This window comes from Protobothrops mucrosquamatus, unplaced genomic scaffold, assembly GCF_001527695.2.
Source record: "Protobothrops mucrosquamatus isolate PMUCROS unplaced genomic scaffold, P.Mucros_1.0 scaffold26, whole genome shotgun sequence".
Classification (NCBI taxonomy): Eukaryota; Metazoa; Chordata; class Lepidosauria; order Squamata; family Viperidae; genus Protobothrops; species Protobothrops mucrosquamatus.
The window spans coordinates 253,427-272,956 of record NW_015386411.1 but is presented as its reverse complement, the minus strand read 5'-3'; the positions used below and the strand labels follow the sequence as shown (position 1 = coordinate 272,956).

Below are 19,530 nucleotides of genomic sequence, written 5' to 3'. Positions count from 1 at the left end.
TCTTTCATGATTTTGCCCATAACCCTGATCAGCAATATTAATACCATGCTGCTCTACCTCTGTATTCATACAACTATTCAAAATGTTTCATATGCTCTAAGGCAGAGATAAGTGGACTGAATTTTACTAAGCTGTTTGAAGCTGTTTTGTTAGTGAAGGTAAGTACAAAATAATGGCTTGGGGTAAGATAGAGACAAAGATGAAGGCTTACATAAGGGACCAAAATCAATTACCTGCCGGATCGCCATATCTTATCTTGAAGAAAAAAGAAAAAATTCTAGTGAATATTTTTTCCCTTTTAATTTTCTTGAAAATCTTTTGGAAATGGTAATGCCTAGTATTTGCAGTTTGCACATAGATTGATTCCTTTTGTTTTCCTCATTCCTTAGAATTTTTTTCTAAGAGAGTTATAGAATAGTGTTGGTGTCTTTTTTCATATGTGATATGTTTTTTATTCATTGCACTTTGGAGATATGTTTCATTTCATCATAGAAATCATTCTTCAAGATTTTAAATTAAGCTCTATTAAGCTATAGAGCAGTGGTGGTGAACCTATGGCATCCGTGCCAGAGGTGGCACTCAGAGCCCTCTCTGTGGGCATGTGCGCCGTCGCCCCAGCCCCGCCTCTCCCTGTGGCCCCCTCCTTACCAGCAGCTTCCCCCGGAGGAGAGTTGCCCCCAGGCACGGTCCGCACCGAGCAGCGCAGCCAAAGACATGGTAGCTGGGCAGCGGGGACAGGACTCCGCCCTCGCACCCCATTGTGTGTCGATGATGCTGCAGGGCGCGGGCAGAGGACATGGCTGCCATGGCGCTGCTAGGCCGCCTGGTCGATCTGCGGCGTGCCATGGAGGTGGTGAGTGGCCCGGTGGGTGGGGGGGCAGGGCAGGCTGGAGCAGGGTGGCGGGGCGGGGCAGATTTTGGGCACTCGGTCTGTAAAAGGTTTGCCATCACTGCTATAGAGCATTAAATAAATTTACAATATATTAGGATGAAGTTATTAGATGGGTTTCAGATATTTTATTATTTATTTATTTGCATTTCTGAACCACTCATCTCACTTAAAAAGGGATCCTGACTAGAGTACAATAAAAAATAAAAAACTCTAAAAAATTAAAATATTATAATTAATATTAATTATAATTATTTTTGGGGGGAGGAAGCAAAAATAATTAAGATCTGTTAAAAATCAATTGAGAAGGCAAAGAGAGGACTCTCAGGGCATTATCCAGCCCCAAGGCTGCATACTCCTTTAGGCTCCCTCTGCAAGGCTGCAGAACCATGTTTGAACTCCTTTTTGAAAGGCCAGGAGAGGGGGGGCCTGCCTCACTTCTGGGGAGAGAATATTCCACAGGACAGGGACAATGTCAGAGAAGGCTCTATTTTTAGATCGCGCCAGTCAGAATTCTTTAACTGACAGTTTACATAGCATACCTTCCTTGCCTGACCAGGTGGAACAGGTCAATGTAATGGGATGAAAGCAGTTCTGTAGGTACCATGGCCTTATTTAGCCTTATTTTAATCTATGAATCCAGCAAGATCACTTGTTATAGTTTCAGATGATAGGAATCATAGTCCCAAACTTTTGGAGAGCACTAGTTTTTTTTATCTCTCATACAAACACACACATATATGTACATACATACATACATACATACATACATACATACATACATACATACATACATACATACAGTACCTACATTAACAGATCCTGTGGAGTACTTGGATAACTAATAGATTTCTATTGTTTGGGGGAACTGAAAATTTTCCATAATTTAATTGAAAATACTTATTTTTGTGATGAACTGATTGTTGACAGGCAATTGAATTAAAGAATGCGGAAGGAGCTTTTGATGCCAGCTTGCATTTGAGGGCCCAAGTGGACCAGCTGACAGGCCGAAATGAAGAATTGCGCAAAGAATTGAGAGAATCTCGGAAAGAAGCAATAAACTTTTCTAACCAGCTAGCTAAAGCAAATACAGAAGTATGTATGTTACCTTGGCTTTCAAAATTATCTCTGCTACTACTGGAAAAAAGTCCCAGTCAGAGTTATTTGTGTTGCAAATTGTTTTTAATGGAATTGCTTTGTTGAATGTTGTTTGTTTGTCTGTGGGCTGCATTACTGAATTATATCTGTTGTGACTGACATAATGATGTTCCAGGTGCTCTTCTGCTGGACTTGTTTGAAAGCTGTTAAAATATATGAAGCTTTACATATAGTGTGATTTGGTACTATGGAGTTCCAGGGAAGGTTTTCTAATTTATAACTATGGAATTTTCCAGTAGTTTTAGTGAGATGGGCTAGATAAAACTTCAAAGATTTCTGAGATTTCCCCCCCTGCATTGTTATTTTTTAATGTTTATTTTTCAGATTGCAAATCTAGAAAATGAAATTGATATGCTGAAAAAATCAGAAGGTGGCAGCATAGTATTTAAATCACTAAATCTTCCAGAAGGGATATCTCCTTCTAGTGTGAACATAATTAATTCCCAGAATGAATATTTAATACACCTTTTGCAGGTAAATAAACTAAATAACATATGTATTTCTATATGTCCAACCTGTCAGATTTTTTCCCATATACAGAAACAAAAGTTCAGGAAGAACATGCAAATAGGGTTTCTTCATTCTTGAGAGTTAAACTTAGTAGCTTTTCAATTAATATTTTTTCCTAAAATCTAGTTATAGACAAGTATGAATGCTTATTATATAATACATATAAATTTATATGTATATTACACACAAACACACAAAATAGCATGCGCATAGGACATTTTGTTAGCAGATGCTTATACAAATAAAGTGTTGTGAAGCATTAATTCACTAACTTCATTAACTTCAAGAAAACAATAACATTGGAATTGAAGTAGAGAGGTATCATATTTTTAATTTAAGTGTATTATTAGGAATTTGAAAATAAAGAACAGCTCTTCAAAAAATTAGAAGAGGCAATAGAAGAATATAAGAGAAAATTTGCAGTTATCCGCCATCAACAAGGCTTGCTGTATAAAGAATATCAAAGGTATAGTGGTTTTTCCTTCTGATTCTTTTGATTAGAAAGTCAAAATATCTTTGTTAATGGAAGAAGTGAGAATTTTGTCTGATAGGTTTTTTGAGCTGGCCTATGACATAATACATTCAACTCCGTTTATTAATAGTTTTTACTCCTTTATGGTTCATATTGCCAAATTACAAATTTTAAAACTGATACTATTGTGTCAAAAAGAAATATTTTGAAATCATGACAATCTTAGCTTTTTTCTGTCTAAGACTGTTGAACAAAAAATTGTTCATAACTTTTTAATCTAAACTTTCAAACCTAGGCATCCACCTAACTTGTTAAAAATATATTTTACAGATTGATAAAAAGAAATTGCTTTAAATATGCATGCATTTATTTAAAAGCTTCTCTCTTTTTTAGTGAAAGGGAACACTGGCAAGTTGCTAATGACAAAATACTACAGGAAAAGAAAAGATTGGAGTATCAAAAGGAGGAAGATGATGTAAAAATAAAGGAATATACTGTAAGGAGATTATTTTCATTTGGATGTAGTAAATTTTAATTTACATGCAAACAGAGAAAATGTTAACTATAATCCTAAGAATATCATTTAATTAGCTTTCTTCCTACAGTATTAGCAAGGGATCTTTGATTTGCTGAGGTTTTTACTTTTCCCCATACTTTATCACACAAAGAGGAATAGAGAGCAAAAGCTGTTTTCCTAGCTGTTAATGTACTTAGTTCTCTGAATAGATTCTTTTGGAAAATACTTGGGTCTGAGGGAAGGTGGAGTAGATTGATGGTATGAATAAAGCTTCATAATCCAGAACGTTAATTATTCATGAGTAAAATGCTTACCAAATGTTGACTACAATGTCTATAATACTGGAAACTTCCCACAGGATTTATTAGATGCACTTGAAAAGGATAGTGATGATACTAAACAACTATTTGTGGATTATAGTAGAAAAATAACTGTTCTGAGAGTCAATGAAAGATCAATGACAAGACAATACGCAACATTACTTGAAATGGAAAGGCATCTTCGCAAAGAAAATGAGAAAATGAAGACTGAGATGGTATCAGTGGAGGTGACGGTTCGAGAGAAGATTGGATCTTTGCAAAGGTTCAAAGTATGTGTTACTTTATCCAAGTTTGTTTATCACATTGTATGGTTCAATTACACATAAATTGATTGGTTATGTGTTATCAAGTTCATGAATCTGGTATGTTGCTGTAGTCTCTCTTATCAGATTCCTGAAGTGCCCCCTGAAGTTTTCCATACAATTCTGATAGTTATCTATAATAGGGTCATTGCATTTAATGATGGACAGGGCCCTTTGAGGTGCTGAGACTATGAGGAGACTTTGTATAAAGGAAACTCGAAACCAGTCAGTTGGAAATTCTGCTGCCCGGGTGCCCATAAGCAGCTCATATTGTGCTATGAAAGTTCTCATCTTTTCTGACTCTCCTCCAAACCTTTCTGGCAAACTACTGAGAGTTCTCTGTAAAATAGGCAGCACTGCCGGAGCAAGTGTTGGTGCTGGAGCTATTGGTATAGGGGGAAATTGAGGTAAATTCTGCATTTGTTGGCTCAATTGGAGCATCATAGTTGACATATTATGCATTTTGACTGACACATTGCATATCTTGGTTTCCAAACCATCCTGGTGGCATAGAACAGCATCCAAAGTCACTTGGTCAGCTACTGTACTGGCCTGCAGGTCAGATTCCATTCTGATGGTTTCATTGCAATCCATTGACTAGATTAATGTCTTGCGCAAAAGACAAGGGCCACACTTTAAGTTCCAATTAAATTGATTTATTGCTCATGCCTATGCACAAGAATGCAGTTGACTAATGGTTAGCACTATTTTGGCACTAGATTAGGATTTATTTATTTGTATTTGTATTTATTATTTTTACAAATAGCTCCTTCCTCCTTCTATTTTCCTCACAATAACAACCCTGTGAGGTGAGTTGGACTGAGACAGTGTCTGGCCCAAAGTCAACAAGCTGGCTTTCATGAAGGTTTGGACTTTATCAGCTTGTGGCAACATAGAAACTCTAGGCTGATTCTTTCTTTGACTCCACCCCCAGGCTCTGCCACTCCTACAGATATACAGTATTTCTAGTAACTCTTGGAATAATAATTTCCTTGGGACCATTGACAACATTCTCCTGAACTCAGTATTTAAGCTTTTATATTTTAAAAGGCATTTTCTCTTTTTCAATTTAGGAAATGGCAACTTTCAAGATAGCAGCATTGCAAAAAGCATTGGATGACAGCGTACCTCTAAATGATCTTGAAATGGCTAATAAACAATATAATGAGTTAACTGCTAAATACAGGGATATGCTTCAAAAAGATAACTTGCTTATTCAAAGAACAAACAATGTGGAACGCCTAGAGGTAATATTATTTATATTATATTACTTTGAACAAACTTTATATTGTTCGCTTCATCCTTCATTTACTTTTCAAGCTATTAGCAAATCCAATTGGATGCTTCATTATCAACAAGAATTAGAAGGGGATCTTTATGGAGTGGCCCCATGAAACTGCTGTTAAAGTCAAAGTATATTTCAGTCAGGCCAACATAGAAAAATCAGTACTATAATTACATTCAAATTATATTTAGAAAAATAATGTACCTTTACATTTTCTTTCATAGCATGAGAACACATCTTTGAAAAATCAGATAGAATCTTTAAATAAGGAACTAGAAATTACAAAAGAGAAACTTCATACAATTGAACAAGCCTGGGAACAAACAGCAAAACTTGGTAAGCACATGGTTAGGGTAAAAAGATATGGTAATGCATTTTACTCTTTTTCTGTAAAACTAACAAATTGACAAGTTTGTATATTTTTTCTTTTTTACTTGGGAAGTGATGGAACACCAATTTCACATTCTAAGTTTGGCAAGAGTAAAATTCTTAATTACATCCATGTATTGAGTTGAAAAAAAGAACATAGGTTTTAGTTATATCTCTGTTTCATTTCTCCTGTATTAGAATGTTAACATATGTTAAGTGCCTTGTCCTGTTTGGGAAAGTTGGTTTCTTCTGTCTTCAGTGAAAAAATGAGGTATCTCAAACTCACAAATGGGATTAGATCATCAACAAATTATTAATCTACTATAATTGAACAACATTATGGTTAAGTCACTTGGGTCATATTCCTGCTTTCTTTTACATTAAAAGAATAAAGATTTTGGAAAATTTAATATATTTTCTATAACACTGTTATTATATTTTATTTCTATTCAAGGTATGTAGTGCATGTGAGTAGCATTTTATTGTACATGATGATGATATTATTGTTATTAGGAGACAGTACTACAGACAAAGCTACAAAGGCCATAACCAACAGTGAGATTGTTTCTATTTCTAAGAAAATTACTATGCTTGAAATGAAGGAACTAAATGAACGACAGAGAGCAGAGCATTGTCAGAGAATGTATGAACACCTACGAAATACATTAAAACAAGCAGAAGAACGTAACTTTGAACTAGAAACAAAATTTGCTGAGGTAGTTATTAAGCTTTATTTACATAGCTTGCATAAAGTGTTTCATACAATTATAGATTGCTGTTTTATTTGTAATTATCTGTCATTGAATTAACTTGTTGGTTTTTTAAAAAATTCATGGTGATAGAGACTTTTAGGGACTATTGATTAAAATAGGGAGCATGTACATGCTCAAATTCTATATTGATGTAAAAGGTGCAGTAAGGTACATATTTACCTGTGAGTAGCTTCCATTGATTCAGTGAGCTGTATTTCAAGTAAATAGGCAAATGATTATACTGTAAGTGAGTTTTGCTTTTGGAATCTAAGTGGATCTCATTGTTGCTTCAGATTTCTGCCATTCATTCCTGCCTTTTGGATAATGGATTGGATGATGAGACAACATTTATGAGACAATATTACATTTATTATATTTATATATAAATGTATGTATGTATGTATGTATGTATGTATGTATGTATGTATAAAATAAAGTTGGAAGGGACCTTGGAGGTCATCTAGCCCAACCCCCTGCTCAGGCAGGAAACCCTATACCATTTCAGACAAATGGCTGTCCAGTCTCTTCTTAAAAACTTCCAGTATTGGAGCATTCACCGCTTCTGGAGGAAGGTTGTTCCAATGGTTAATTGTTCTAACTGTCAGGAAGTTTCTCCTTAGTTCTAGGTTGCTTCTCTCCTTGATTAGTTTCCATCCGTTGCTTCTTGTCCTGCCTTCAGGCGCCTTGGAAAGTAGCTTGACTCCTTCTTCTTTGTGGCAGCCCCTGAGATCCATTAGCTATGATTGCGATGGCTCTTGTAAAACAAACAGCAACATCAAACATTATATTTAATATATTATGTTATGTTATGTTTTAGGTTAGGTTAAGTTATGTCATATTACATTTATTATATAAATTATTTTTACGATGCTGCTGGCTACATTTGATATAAAAATCAAACTCTTGCATGTATTTCAAAGAGAAATGTCTTATGCTGTAATCTAATATCCCAAGTTCTAACAATATAAACAGCTATCAGATTAAATATATACAATACCTGTCTTCTCACCTCTTGTCAGTAGTATTAGATTTAGCCTAGGCCGTACTCACTTTATTAGATCTTTATTTCAGTATTTGTAAAGAGTATTTGAAGATTTCATACATAATTCCTTTATTAGATAGGCAGTTGTAAAACAGTATGCTTTGAAATATATTCATCTTTAATGTAATCAAATTAAAACACTGTTCCTAGACTTTTTGGCAAATATGCCATACATTGAGTGAAATATACAATAGATATAGACAGATTGTGTTTTGAAGTGAGTTTCCTTCTAGTTTAGTAAGTCAGAAGGAGTTACATGTTTAGGAATGTCATAAAAATGCACATGATATAACTTGTCCAGCTATATGTTTAGATATTGTTTTGTATTATCTCAGTAAAATTAATTTCAATTTGATCTTTCTTAGCTTACAAAAATCAACCTTGAAGCACAGAAAGTAGAACAGTCTTTGCGAGATGAACTGTCAAACAGTGTGAGTAAAGGAATAAATGAGGTGGATAAACGTCGAATAATGGAGCTAGAGAAAAGTGAAACTGAACTCAAGATTGAGGCATCAAAGTAAGTTTTAAACTGCATCCCTTTGCTGAAAAAAGAGGGAGTGTGCTGATAATTACCCAGCAGATCATCTTTTTCCTATATATGTATGTCACAAGATCTTTTTAATGGAAAATTTTTAAGACAGGTTTTTGGTAAATTAACTTCTTTTTATTCCCAAACTCTTTTACAAACTTATGAAGCTTGGGGATTATTATAAAGAAAGCTTTCATGTGTCTCTTTAGAAAATACTCTCATTCATTTTATTAATTTTTAATTTAATATAAAAGAAAATCAGTTATTGCAAACTGAAGGAGTCAAACTATTTACATAATACATTCAAGATTGAACTCTTATAGCTTTTTCTGTTCTGGTTCTGAGAGCCATTTATGAGTAGAAAAAATAGTTGATACTGGTATATTGTTATTTTAATAGTCCAATTTTAGGCCTTTTTTCTGATCTTGCCAACTCTTACAGTATCTTTTATTTCTGCCATAAGGTTAAGGGAGCTTTCTGATATAGCTAAGACACAAGTTACTGCACTGGAGAATCGGCAACAATTGAGAGATAAAGAAGTAGAATCACTTAGGATGCAGATTTTGGACTATCAGGTATGATTTCTGATACCAGCATAGTTTTTAATGCTCTTTTTAGTAATGTTCTTTTAAACACATTTAATTTATTTTTATTTTATTGGATTTTAGGTACAATCAGATGAAAAAACTCTTATTGCAAAATTACATCAGCATATTGTGGCCCTTCAGGTTAGTGAGGCTACAGCTATAACTAAGTTGGCAGCTGCAACATCAAAACTTCAGAAGACAGAGATCGCTAACATGCGCTTAGAGCAGAAACTGGATGACAAACAGCAAGCATTATATTATGCAAGACTTGAGGGGAGAAATAGAGTCAAACATTTACGCCAAACTGTTCAGTCATTACGGAGGCAATTTAGTGGTGCTTTGCCCCTGGCTCAACAGGAGAAGTTCTCCAAGACTATGATTCAACTGCAGAATGACAAACTTAAAACTATGGAAGATATCCAGCAAGCTCAGCAGGAACGACGAAATGCAGAGAACAAAGCAGTGGAGTTGGAGATGAAATTAAAAGGAATAGAAGAACTAGTAGCCACTTTAAAAGATGCAAGAGGAGCACAAAAGGTTAGATATTCAGTTTTAAATTGAAAGTTTTTATATGTAATCCTGCATATGCCAGATCAGGCTTTGGATATTATTCTCATCATCCATGCCTATTTGAATGGCTTTGTATCCTTCTTAGTGGTACACAGTGATTTATATTTCTTTTATAAAGTCATCTTGTTAGTTAGGGCTAGAAGATTATTAGATGTGCACTAAACTTTGTATAGGTACATCAATAATTCCATTTCAAAGCCTTTAATTCCTTTCTGAAAAACTATAACAGTTGTTCAATTCTTGATCATTATGCTACTTTACTGGAATTAATTAAATGAGGCATTTAAATTACTGTTGACATTTGACTTATTATAAATTAACAGGTAATTGAGTGGCATGTGAAAATTGAAGAACTTCGCCTCCAAGAACTTAAGCTAAATCGTGAATTATCCAGAAAAAATGAGGAGATTAAATATTTAAAAAATATCTTCTCTGAATATGAACAGACAATCAATCATTTGGAAGAAGAACTTGTTCAGCAGGGCAAGGTACAAAAAAAATACCATTGTCAATTTTTTTCTTAAAAAGATCAATATATTCTTAAGAATGTTAGTTGTTAATCTTTCATAAAAACATTTTTTGCATGTAAGTTTATTTGTACCACTGTACTCTAGTGGTGTCATTCCTAGATGTCATTCTTCATGTAAAATTCTGATCTAATTGTAGTTCCACGAGGAGCGACAGATGGCCTGGGATAAAAGAGAAGTAGAATTAGAACGTCAGCTGGATATATACGATAGTCAGAAACAGGACATATTAAGTACAGCTCAGAAGGTAATTACATTGATTTAATGCCATGTAATAGAACCATATTTGGGGTGGGGCTGCTTTCTTTATCTTCCATTTATTTCTCTCATTTACAGTTTAATGAAGCTGCAGGTACAGTTCCAGATCCTAGCTTGCCTCTTCCACATCAGCTTCAGCAAGCTCTTAAAACAGTTAGAGAGCAAAGTCGAACAATTCTGGAAATGCAAGTCACCTGTAAATCTGTAGAAGAGGTAATAGAACTACTCACCTAATTGAATCCTCTGCTTTTAATGATGTTATCAGATCAAGAGAGAGGGAGAAAATTATCAGTATTCAAGCGAGCTGAGGAACTGAGAGTGTTTTTAATTACTTTTCACAAATAATTAACAATACTTTATCACTTCAATAGTATATGGCTGGAAACCTGGGAGTTTTAACCAGAAATTCTCAGGTTTTCCTAAATAAAAATGGAAAAATAGAAAATATTGTTAATGAAATGTCAGTATAAATATATTAACTTAATTTGATTTCTTGATAAAAGCATTTTAATTTTTGTGATTACCTTTAGCTAGTAGGATGATCAAATTCTGACCATTTAAGCCTTAATATATGGGCTTAAACTATTTTATGATAGTTTAACTTATCAACATTAGTTGATAAATTAATGTGCCTTTTTTATCTATGATGACTAAATACAAAATAAATGTATTACTACTGTTATTTTTAATATTGTAACTGGCTCTGATTCTACAGGATCTAAGCACAGTAAAATGTTCAGCAAAAGATCAAATTAAATATTCCTAGCAAAAACTTTACCAGCTAGCTCTTATGTTCTGTAATTATTTTTTATATTTTCTATTTCCAAAGCTGCTATCTAGAAAATTCTGAGTTCCTTCTCTTGCAGTTGCCTCCACTATCATTACCATCCCACTTTTACCCATACCATCATAAACCTGCCTCCCTGCTCTTCTCCTGGTATTTTTAACTTGAAGAAAGTTACAAAGTTAGAATTAAAAATAATAATAATAATAAATCTGCACGCATGTTAGATTTAAGTCTGATTATATCACAATAGAAGTATAATTGATTGAAATGTCATGTAAAATGTTCGCATTGCTGAAAGTTCTTTTTATAACTAATTTTTCAATAATATGGATTTTTTTGGTTTCAGAAGCTAAAAGAAAAAGAAGCTGCTTTGTGGAAAGCAGAGCAAAACATCTTGTCACGAGACAAAGTCATAAATGAACTAAGACTGCAATTGCCAGCATCATCTGAAAGAGAGAAATTGGTAGTACAGCTAGATCAAATTGATGATTATACCCACCCTCATGCTCTGAAAATTGCACACCAGACCATTGCAAATATGCAAGCTAGATTAAATCAGAAAGAAGAAATTCTGAAAAAGTACCAACACCTTTTGGCCAAAGCACGAGAGGTATTATAATTTAGAACACTTAAATAAAAATGAAGGTGGAATATTTAGGTTTCATAATGGAAATTGTGATTAGGCTTGGAAAAAAACTTAGTATACCAATACTTTCAACTGGCATTTTCCTAATATTTCAGTTTTTTTAAAATATTTTGTGCATCGTGAAAAACACTCCTAGGAATGAAAGGAATGAAACTAACAGGTTAGTAGGGATGAAGAAGAAAAAAGAAACATAAATAGGTCACATATTAAAGTTATAGGTAATCTTATTTTGAAAATGGAAAATGTGGAGAGTTAGTTTGGGTTTCTTTGTATTTTGTAATAAATCTGATTTAGTATTTGAGTAGTTTTGGGAGGAATAAGCCTGCAGAAACAAAATGAGTCTAAATCATTGAATGAATGAATGAATGAATGAATGAATGAATGAATGAATGAATATGTGTGCGTATGTGTGTGTATGTATATATATGTGTGTGTGGGTGTGCATATATGTATGTGTATGAAATATGTTTTTATTAGATAAAATAGTGCAAATTATCAGTAAAGTCTATTGTTATAAGAAATACAAATGTATTATTTAGGAACAAGAAGAAATTGCAAAGAATCATGAAGAGGACCTCAGAATTCTGCATCAGAAATTAGATGTACATGTTGACAGTTCCTTTAATAAATTCAAGCAAACAGCTTTAGTAAGTATAATAAGTTTCATTTGTTTATAAACTAAATGCTTATGACATAAAGGTAAAATGGGGAAATTTTGTGCAGTCAACCAGAAGTTTAGAGTGGATTTGGCATTTTTGTCCACTTTTGAGCCCTTCCCATGAACCTAGGATGAGGTGATATTGTTTCATGGTATTCAAGGTATCGGTGCAGGATGTCAGGTATTCAAATAAAACTGCCTTTTGCAATTGACTGATGGTGATTTTATCAGTGCCAGTGGTGTTCAAGTGGTGCTCCAGTTGTATTGGGATTGCACCCAAGGCGCCTATCACCATTGATACTATTTTTTTGTCATAGTTGCACATTATTGTTATTATTATTATTAGGCTAGCTATTGATGGAACTAACAGGTAGAGTTGACACTATTAACTTTTGATTTGGAGCAATTCATGTGAGTAAATAGAAAGAAATGGACAATATTTGCTATTATGGACATAAACAACAATAACTTGTATAGGTACTCCTCGAATTACAACAGTTCACTTAGTAACTCTTTAAAATTACAACAGCACTGAAAAAAGTGACTTATGACCATTTTTCACATTTATGACCGTTGCAGCATCCACATGCTCACGTGATTTATATTTGGATGCTTGACAACTGACTCATATTTATGATGGTTGCAGAGTGTCGGGGTCATGTGATCACCTTTTGCTACCTTCTGACCAGCAAAGTCTGTGAGGAAACCAGTCACTTAACAACTGTGTACTAATTTAACAACTGCAGTGATTCACTTAAGAAATATGGAAGGAAGAGCCATAAAATGGGGCAAAACTCACTTAACAAATTTCTCACTTAGTAACATAAATTTTGGGTTTGATTGCAGCCTTACGTTGAGGACTATATATATTTATAATATAGGTATCTATATTAAAAATATCATTTCTTTGCATTTTGCAAAATCTGTGATCTGAAGAAAATTATATCATCCTAATGATTTCTTTAAGGAGAATATTTAAATCTATTGAAATTCTTGTGACTTTGAAAGTTCCTAATTTTGACTGATGTATATGTTCTGAATTGAGAATTATACGAGCTAAATTAACCTCTTCTTACAAATGTATTGGCAAGAAACTTTGATTTTTGATGTTAAAATGGTAAAATGAAATAAACGAGTACAGAAAGATTTATTTCAATATATTTGTTCTGCAGGAGTTGATTCAAAAGCCTTCTTTAGCTGTTCCAGCAAGTAAACATTTAATTCGTCTGGCAGAACTGGAACAAACTATAGCAGAACAGGACAGCTCCCTTAATTCCCTTCTCAGCAAATTAAAGAAAACATCATCTGACTTACAGAAGCAAAAACAGATAACTGCAGTAAAAATCAAGGAGTTTGATAACATCAGGGCCCAGTAAGTCTACATTGCATGGTTAGTTTTTAGAAAAGCTTGACTGATTGTCTTGATTTATAATGGAGTCTTGTGTTGCATTGAATAATATTTGACTATTTCTTAGTCTACCTGGCTTTGCTCAGTTTAATAGTGGAATTCAGTGTTATATATTATTTTGTTGTACTAGGCTTGAGGAGAAGCATCAAGATAGAGTTAAAAAACTACAAGATGAAATAGAAGAATTAAGGAGTTTATTGTCAAAAATGGGAAAAGAACTACTGAATGTAAAAAGTGAGTTGGAAATACAAAAAGAAGCAAATAACAGGTCTCCAACAACTACAATGAAGAATCTAATGGAGCGACTAAAGAATCAGCTAGCTTTAAAAGAGAAGCAACAAAAAGTAAGTATGATTATTTCACATTTTTTTGCGATTGTAAATCTAGGGAGGGGAAGGGTGCAATCATTAACAAGCTTTTTGATAAAGTATATTATGCAAAGACAGACAAAACCATTTTATAAGCCATAACTAAAATTGTAAATGAAAACAGAAAAGCTACCTATCTGCCAACACTTTTACAGAGCTGGCACACTTCAGTGTTTCTATACTGGTGTAGCGATTCTTTCCTTTGTTCTCCTACTTGGTTTGCATGATGATTGCAAAATAGATATGGTATTTTCATTTCTTTTTCTTCCAACCTGTCCAGTGCCTGAGAGATCATGAGGATGCTGCAAAGATCGCAACTGTGGAAAAAATGGTCAGTGCCATTATAACTTTGAATGGTCACTAAATGAACTGTTGTAAGTTCAGGACTGCCTGTATGTATGTATGTATATATGTGTGTATGTATGTATGTGTATACGGATAGATAGACAGACAGACAGACAGACAGACAGATAGTCCTCAATTTACAACAGTTCATTTAGTGACCATTCAAAGTTACAACAGCACTGAAAAAGTAACTTATGATCGTTTTCCACAGTTGCAACCTTTGCAGCATCCCCATGATCGTGTGATCAAAATTCAAATGCTTGGCAGCTAAGGTTGTTCTGACAAGAAAATCAACGGGGAAGCCAAATTCACTTAACAATTGGGTTACTAACTTATTAACTGCAGTGATTCACTTAACAACTGAAGCAGGAAAGGTTGTAAAATGGGGCAAAACTCACTTAACAAATGTCTCACTTAACAACAGAAATTTTGGGCTCAATTGTCATAAGTTGGGGACTGCATATATATGCATACACACACACACACACATATGTCTCCCACTTAAAATCTTTAACTCTTGTCAGCAAAAAGAAATCTGAATTTGTAATGTATTGCAGTAGTGACTTGAGCCTGCTTAACACCCCTAGTTGAGGGGCTGCAAGGCAAAAGAGATTATAAAAAGTAGAACTGCAGTATAGCAGTCAAAATGCCAAGGTGCAATCAATCAGACTGTCTGAAAAAAACTCTCTCTCTCTCTCTCTCTCTCTCTCTCTCTCTCTCTCTCTCAATAAATAAATAAATAAATAAACAAACAAATAAATAAATAAATAAAAAATTCTGTAGCCTTATCCATTACTTTTTGAGTTTAATTGGGGACTGCATATATACAGTATATAATATAATATAATAATGTATAATATAGAGTATATATAATACTGTATTGATCCTGGTTCGGCTGCGCTGGCCGGCATCCATTTCAATTTCGCCGTTCTGCCTCCCCCTGCCTGCCCCATCTGTCGGTCATATCCGTCCTGCAACGCACAGCTGTCCGTCGACGTTGCTAGATCATTCCCCCCGCTATCATGTTTGGTTGTGCTGTCAATCTGCCATGTAGTTGCGTTGGTTGGTAATCCTCTCACTGTGGATGCCGGCCAGCACAGCCGAACCAGGAGATCAGCAGTTTTAGCGGTTTCTAGAATAAATATACCTGGAACTCAAATTTTTAAAATAATTATATATATAATTATATACATCTATACATATACATACACACACACACATATATATATATATATATATGTTCAATAACACAATCCTCGATCTCCGGGAGAGGTATAAACCAGTTGTTTATTGCTAAATAAACACACACACACACACACACACACACACACACACACACATATATATATATAGTTTTCCGGTGAAACCGGTCTAATAGAACACCTGGTCTACTCCTATGATTACTTTTGCCTTTCAGCCCCAATCTAGGAGCGTTTTGCAGGCTCAAGTCGCTATTGCGATGAACTATTTCTGTAAATTTAGATTTTTGCCAACAAAGAGTTAAAGGGAGACTAGTATAGCTATTTCGAGCTATTTAGCTCTCATCAGCTAGCCATACTGTATTAACCTCTAGGCCACAGGCTCTCCTCACTTCTGTCAGCTGAACCAGGGAGGATACACACACACACACACACATATATATAACATAATTGTATGCAATTATCCTAAAAATTTGGCAACAACGTCGGACAGCTGCACGCTGCAGGACGGACGGGACTGGCGAACAGGGCGAGGGGGAGGAGGCGGACCGGCAAACCTGAAGCTGTATATGTATATGTATAAGATTACATATAAATAAAGTAAAATTTTCTGTAGTCTTATCTATTACTTTCTGAGTTTATTCCAAAGAAGTCACTCAAACATCTCAGCCAGAAAAGGTTGCAACTCCAATTCTACAGAAAGTTAAATTCTGGGTTTATTTATCTTTACAAATACAATGACAGTTAATTTTTTTATTTGCAGAGCTTATTCTTTTTAACGATATTTTTAGGCTTTGAGCAAGGCACTTCTGGAACTCCGAGCAGAAATGACAGCAGCTGCAGAGCAACAGATAATTTCTGTAGCATCACAAAAGGAGGCACATATGAATGTTCAGCAAATTGTTGACAAGCACACAAAGGAATTGAGGGTAAAAAGGAATTAGCATGCTTGCACAATATTGCTTAGTTTGTCTTCATACCATAGTAGTGTCTAGTAGCAATATATCCCACTTTGAAAATTGCATTTTTTGTCCCAAAAAAATGTCACAGTTGGAATGTATGCATATTAAAGCTATACCTGCTCCTCATTTAGCAACTACCTCAGTTAGTGACCGTTCACAAATATGATGGTAATTTAAAAAAAATATTTTCTGGCCAATGCATACATTTTGCTCATCTGACAACAACACTTGCCAGAGTGAAAGCAATATTGGTGGAGCTATATGAGAACTTAATCTGAATAAGGTAACAGCAACCAGCAATTCTCACAGTGGCTTTCCTTCAGTTATGTGTTAGTTTTTTAATATTTTAAATTTATTTTTCACTTTTCTATACTGCCCATCTTCCTCAAAGAGAGACTGTGCAGTATACAATACTTAGTGACTATTTTGCTTAACAACCAAGTCACTGGAACAGAAATTTTTCATTAAATTAGGAGTGGATATATTTGCTTTATTAGGTGGGATTTCAAAATACAGTATCTCTCTGTCTGTCTGTCTGTCTCTAAACTAAATCAAATATTGGGAAATAGAAATGCTATTTATTTATTTTTTTCTCCTGGTGGCCAAGTACCTCAATCAGTTTTGGAGTCCAACATCTTTGATATTGGACATTCCAACCTGCTGAGACATAATTGTTCTTTTATTTTTTAAAAAATAATAATTGAAGGAAAGCTAGGAAATCGTTGGTTCCTACAAGTTTTTCTTGCTAAAAAATAAAAACTTAATGGCAATTGTTAATAAAAGGGGATCATTAATACAAGAGGCAAGCTAGAATAAAAAAATGGGGTATCAGTACAATTGTTTGGATAATTTCTGAAACTTTGAATTGAGAAAGCATATGAGTGATTACTATTTATTCAAAAGTTTCTGCTTAAGTTATTAACAGTTATCTGATAGAGTTTTTGAAGCACATCATCAAGCTTATCAGAGGGCATTCATCTTTCTGGGTTTTAGATTCACAATATTTATTGTGAAATGGTTATTTAATGCAGAAATATCACTTTCTTTTATCAAAACATATCTATAACAGGTTAAACAGTAAAAACAGTATCAAAAGATTATATATCAGTGTGATATAATAATCACAGTCACATGCATTTCTGCTATAGCAGGATATCTGAAATAACTGCTTAAATAAGTCTATCTGGATTATACAAAAATAGAAAGATGTATCTATAATACTTCCTATAACAAAAGGCACTTTTCCAGAGTGGAGCTGGATATAGACTAATAAATTATTTTTACAGTCAGAAAGAAATATAATAGCTGAAACACTATTTCTATTTGTTTGCTGTGGCATATTCAAAAGAATACCATTTGAAGTGCAATACAAGTATTGCAAACTGAGTTTTCATAGGAAAATACTTATTAACATAATGTATCAGAAAAGAATATGGTTCTGAATATTTTTCCTAGAAAAATAATAATAAATTGGACCATCATAGTATTTTGCAACTGTTTTGAATAATTAAAGAGATCTAGAGTATTGCAGTTCAGTTCTTCCAATGGGCTAGCAGTTCAATTCAATTACATTACATCTTTAGCCAGGAAATAAAACAAAAGAAAAGGGAAAAAAGATAAGTAAATTAAAAAACAAAAAACAAATACCATGGTTTACAAAAAGTTTGTGAATATTTTGAACTTTTCGGTATGATACTTTTGACTGGTTTGTTTAACTGGGTTGTCTTTATCTAGTTTTAGGATTTATGAGGAAAACAAATCACACTTTAAAATCACCAGACAGTATAGATTGTAGCCTTGACTGCCCTCAATCTTGTTTTCTAGGTCTTGTAGAATATGTTTTTATCTGTTTCTTCCTGCAGTAAGAATGGCTGCATTTGATATGCAACTGAAATCTGGGCAGAGGTTTTCCTGGCCATGGTGTCCATTTTCTATTCAAGCAGGAACCATTAAACTAGGAAACCCTCTTAGAGATCCTCTTCTCAGATAAAGCGAATTGTAAAATCATAGTCAGCAAAAGTAGATAATATTGGAAAAAATGGATGCAGTGATAAAAAACAATTTCTAGTTTTGAATTGGGAGCCATAAATACAACTGAATTTTCCTGTGTTTTGCAACTAGGGTAAGATCCTATCTTCTATTGTCAGAAATTAATGCTTTCAACCTTTTTTTCTATGAATTTAATCTATCATTTATTATTTGGTTGTCCTGAATAATAATTAATATATATTAATTTCTTAGGGTCAGATGGAAGATTTAAATGACCAACTTTTGAAACATAAAGATGCTCTTAAACTAAGCAAAAATAAGGAGAGTTCTCTGTTAGATGATATGGATGATTTAAATCAAGAACTTCAGAAAAAAATGAAAGCCTACACTAAAGTTCTAAGGGAGAAAGATGATATTGAAAAAGAGAATGAAGAACTGAAAAAGCAGAATAAAAGATTAACTAATTCAATTCAGGTAAGTAATCCTTTTTGCCATAGGATATTTTTTGTGTTATATTTTTTTAGCACTACAATTGATCATCCAGTGATGAAACAGGTCACTCTGCAATCATGCAGAAATCTGCTTAGAGCACATTTGTTAAGTCATCTAGGTCTTTTTTAAGCTTGAAGAATACTTTCAAATGTTTCCTGCATCTTGTTTTATGTCATTTCAGTAACTGAAGTTCCAGCTACATATATTTTATAGTTTAATATAGTTAAACTATAACTATAGTCACAAACTATTAACGTCTATGCAATATCCACTTTTTTCAAATGAACTTGCAAAATTACTAATTATGAAATACTCATACTTGTCAGACTGTCCTTATACTAATGCTGTAGTACTATATCACTTGTGATGTACAGAAACTATAACTTAAGCTATTCCTTATTTTTCAGAGCAAGGCTGATGAGCAAACTCTGATAGATGAACTTCAAAGAAAAATAAAAAGAATGGAAACAGAGCTTGGAAAGAAGAGTGATGAATCAGAAAAAAAGAATCCAAGAGAAGAAAGGGCGTTGAAAGTATGATATAAATTGTCTTTAGCCAATATGACTTATCTCTGACATGTTATCCCCCC

General features: G+C 33.9%; 1 protein-coding gene across 1 annotated transcript in view; it reads left to right on the top strand.

The window, feature by feature from the left end:
- CEP290 (centrosomal protein 290) overlaps nucleotides 1-19,530 on the top strand; it is a gene marked incomplete in the record, with an annotated part of 54,865 nt that overhangs the window by 21,095 nt on the left and 14,240 nt on the right. Inside the window, 21 exon segments of the mRNA XM_015810965.1 lie at nucleotides 1,820-1,984; nucleotides 2,372-2,521; nucleotides 2,908-3,023; nucleotides 3,423-3,525; nucleotides 3,905-4,135; nucleotides 5,242-5,415; nucleotides 5,678-5,789; nucleotides 6,336-6,538; nucleotides 7,982-8,133; nucleotides 8,609-8,720; nucleotides 8,814-9,269; nucleotides 9,626-9,790; nucleotides 9,969-10,076; nucleotides 10,166-10,300; nucleotides 11,221-11,484; nucleotides 12,060-12,167; nucleotides 13,351-13,550; nucleotides 13,717-13,930; nucleotides 16,290-16,427; nucleotides 18,702-18,923; nucleotides 19,349-19,474. Coding sequence (XP_015666451.1) covers nucleotides 1,820-1,984; nucleotides 2,372-2,521; nucleotides 2,908-3,023; nucleotides 3,423-3,525; nucleotides 3,905-4,135; nucleotides 5,242-5,415; nucleotides 5,678-5,789; nucleotides 6,336-6,538; nucleotides 7,982-8,133; nucleotides 8,609-8,720; nucleotides 8,814-9,269; nucleotides 9,626-9,790; nucleotides 9,969-10,076; nucleotides 10,166-10,300; nucleotides 11,221-11,484; nucleotides 12,060-12,167; nucleotides 13,351-13,550; nucleotides 13,717-13,930; nucleotides 16,290-16,427; nucleotides 18,702-18,923; nucleotides 19,349-19,474 — 3,654 coding nt within the window.